The sequence below is a fragment of the Onychostruthus taczanowskii genome, unplaced genomic scaffold, assembly GCF_017590055.1.
Source record: "Onychostruthus taczanowskii isolate IOZ18803 unplaced genomic scaffold, ASM1759005v1 scaffold1109, whole genome shotgun sequence".
NCBI classification, from domain to species: domain Eukaryota; kingdom Metazoa; phylum Chordata; class Aves; order Passeriformes; family Passeridae; genus Onychostruthus; species Onychostruthus taczanowskii.
This window is the reverse complement of record NW_024497730.1, coordinates 1,512-2,507: the sequence shown is the minus strand read 5'-3', so window position 1 is coordinate 2,507 and position 996 is coordinate 1,512. Positions and strand designations below refer to the sequence as shown.

Here is a 996-nt window from a genome sequence, read left to right as displayed (position 1 = left end):
TGTGCCTCAGTTTCCCCGCTCTAACCCCAGAGAGCCCTGGCTCTCTGCCAGTCACTCAGCATCCAGAACTTTCCACGCACATCATCGAGCGATCAGAGCCCAGGGCTCAGCCCCCCCCGTGCTGCACGAGTGTCCCCCCCGGGCTGGCCGGGGTCCCGGGGGTCCTGGGGGGTCCCGGGGGTCCCCGTCCCCGCGCTCACCATGTTGTACCAGGCGGTGACCAGCAGCCGCTCCTCGCGCTCCCGCTGCGCCCGGCTGCGCTCCCAGTCGCTCTGGGGGGGTTCGGGGGGGGCTCAGCTGGGGATGGAGACCCCCAGGACCCCCCCACAACCCCCAGGGTTAACCCCTCACCTCCAGGTGCCGGATCAGCGCGTCCTTCTCCTGCAGCTGGCTGCGCAGGAGCTGCAGCACGGGGGCCAGGGGGGGAGTCCCGGGGGGGTCCCCGGGGGGCGATGAGGGTTTTTGGGGGGGCGACCTCGTGGAACCTCGAAATGCTGATCGCACAGAGCGAGCAAAAAGGGAGGTTAGCCAGGAAGGAGCCCCAAAATCCTCGTGGGGAAACTGAGGCATGGCTCATCTCCTGCCCCCTCCCTCCAGACATCGCCCCCCAGGATCCCTGTATCCAACCCCCACTCTGGGGTACCCCAAAACTCCCCACACCCCGACCCCTCCCCAAATTCTGATGCCCACTCCAGACCCACTCATACCAGCCCTGGAGAGCTCCAGCTCTTCCTCCTCCTCCTCTTCCTCTCCCTCTGGCAGCTCATCCCTGGGGGGGCAGGGGGTGGTCATAGGTGGGGGATGCTGGGAGTGCCCCCCCAAATGCCCCCCACCCCCCAAAAACTCACAGGTCCTCGGGGGTCTCCTCCAGCAGCACCAGCTGGGGGGAATTGAGAGAGTTCAAGCTGAAACACCGAGGTGCCCCCAACAAAACCTGACCCCCCCAAAACACCGAGACCCACACAACGAACTGGGGACCCCCCCCCGCTGTTGAGA

The 996-nt window shown here is 66.6% G+C and overlaps 1 protein-coding gene across 1 annotated transcript; it reads right to left on the bottom strand.

The window, feature by feature from the left end:
- Window positions 1–200: 200 nt before the first annotated feature.
- LOC121346215 (protein Hook homolog 2-like) lies at window positions 201–880 on the bottom strand (the record flags this gene model as incomplete). The annotated part of the gene is made up of 4 exons (XM_041423833.1): window positions 201–272; window positions 352–494; window positions 708–769; window positions 849–880. Coding segments are annotated over 4 exons (309 nt in total), but the record flags the coding sequence as incomplete, so codon positions are not given.
- Window positions 881–996: the final 116 nt, after the last annotated feature.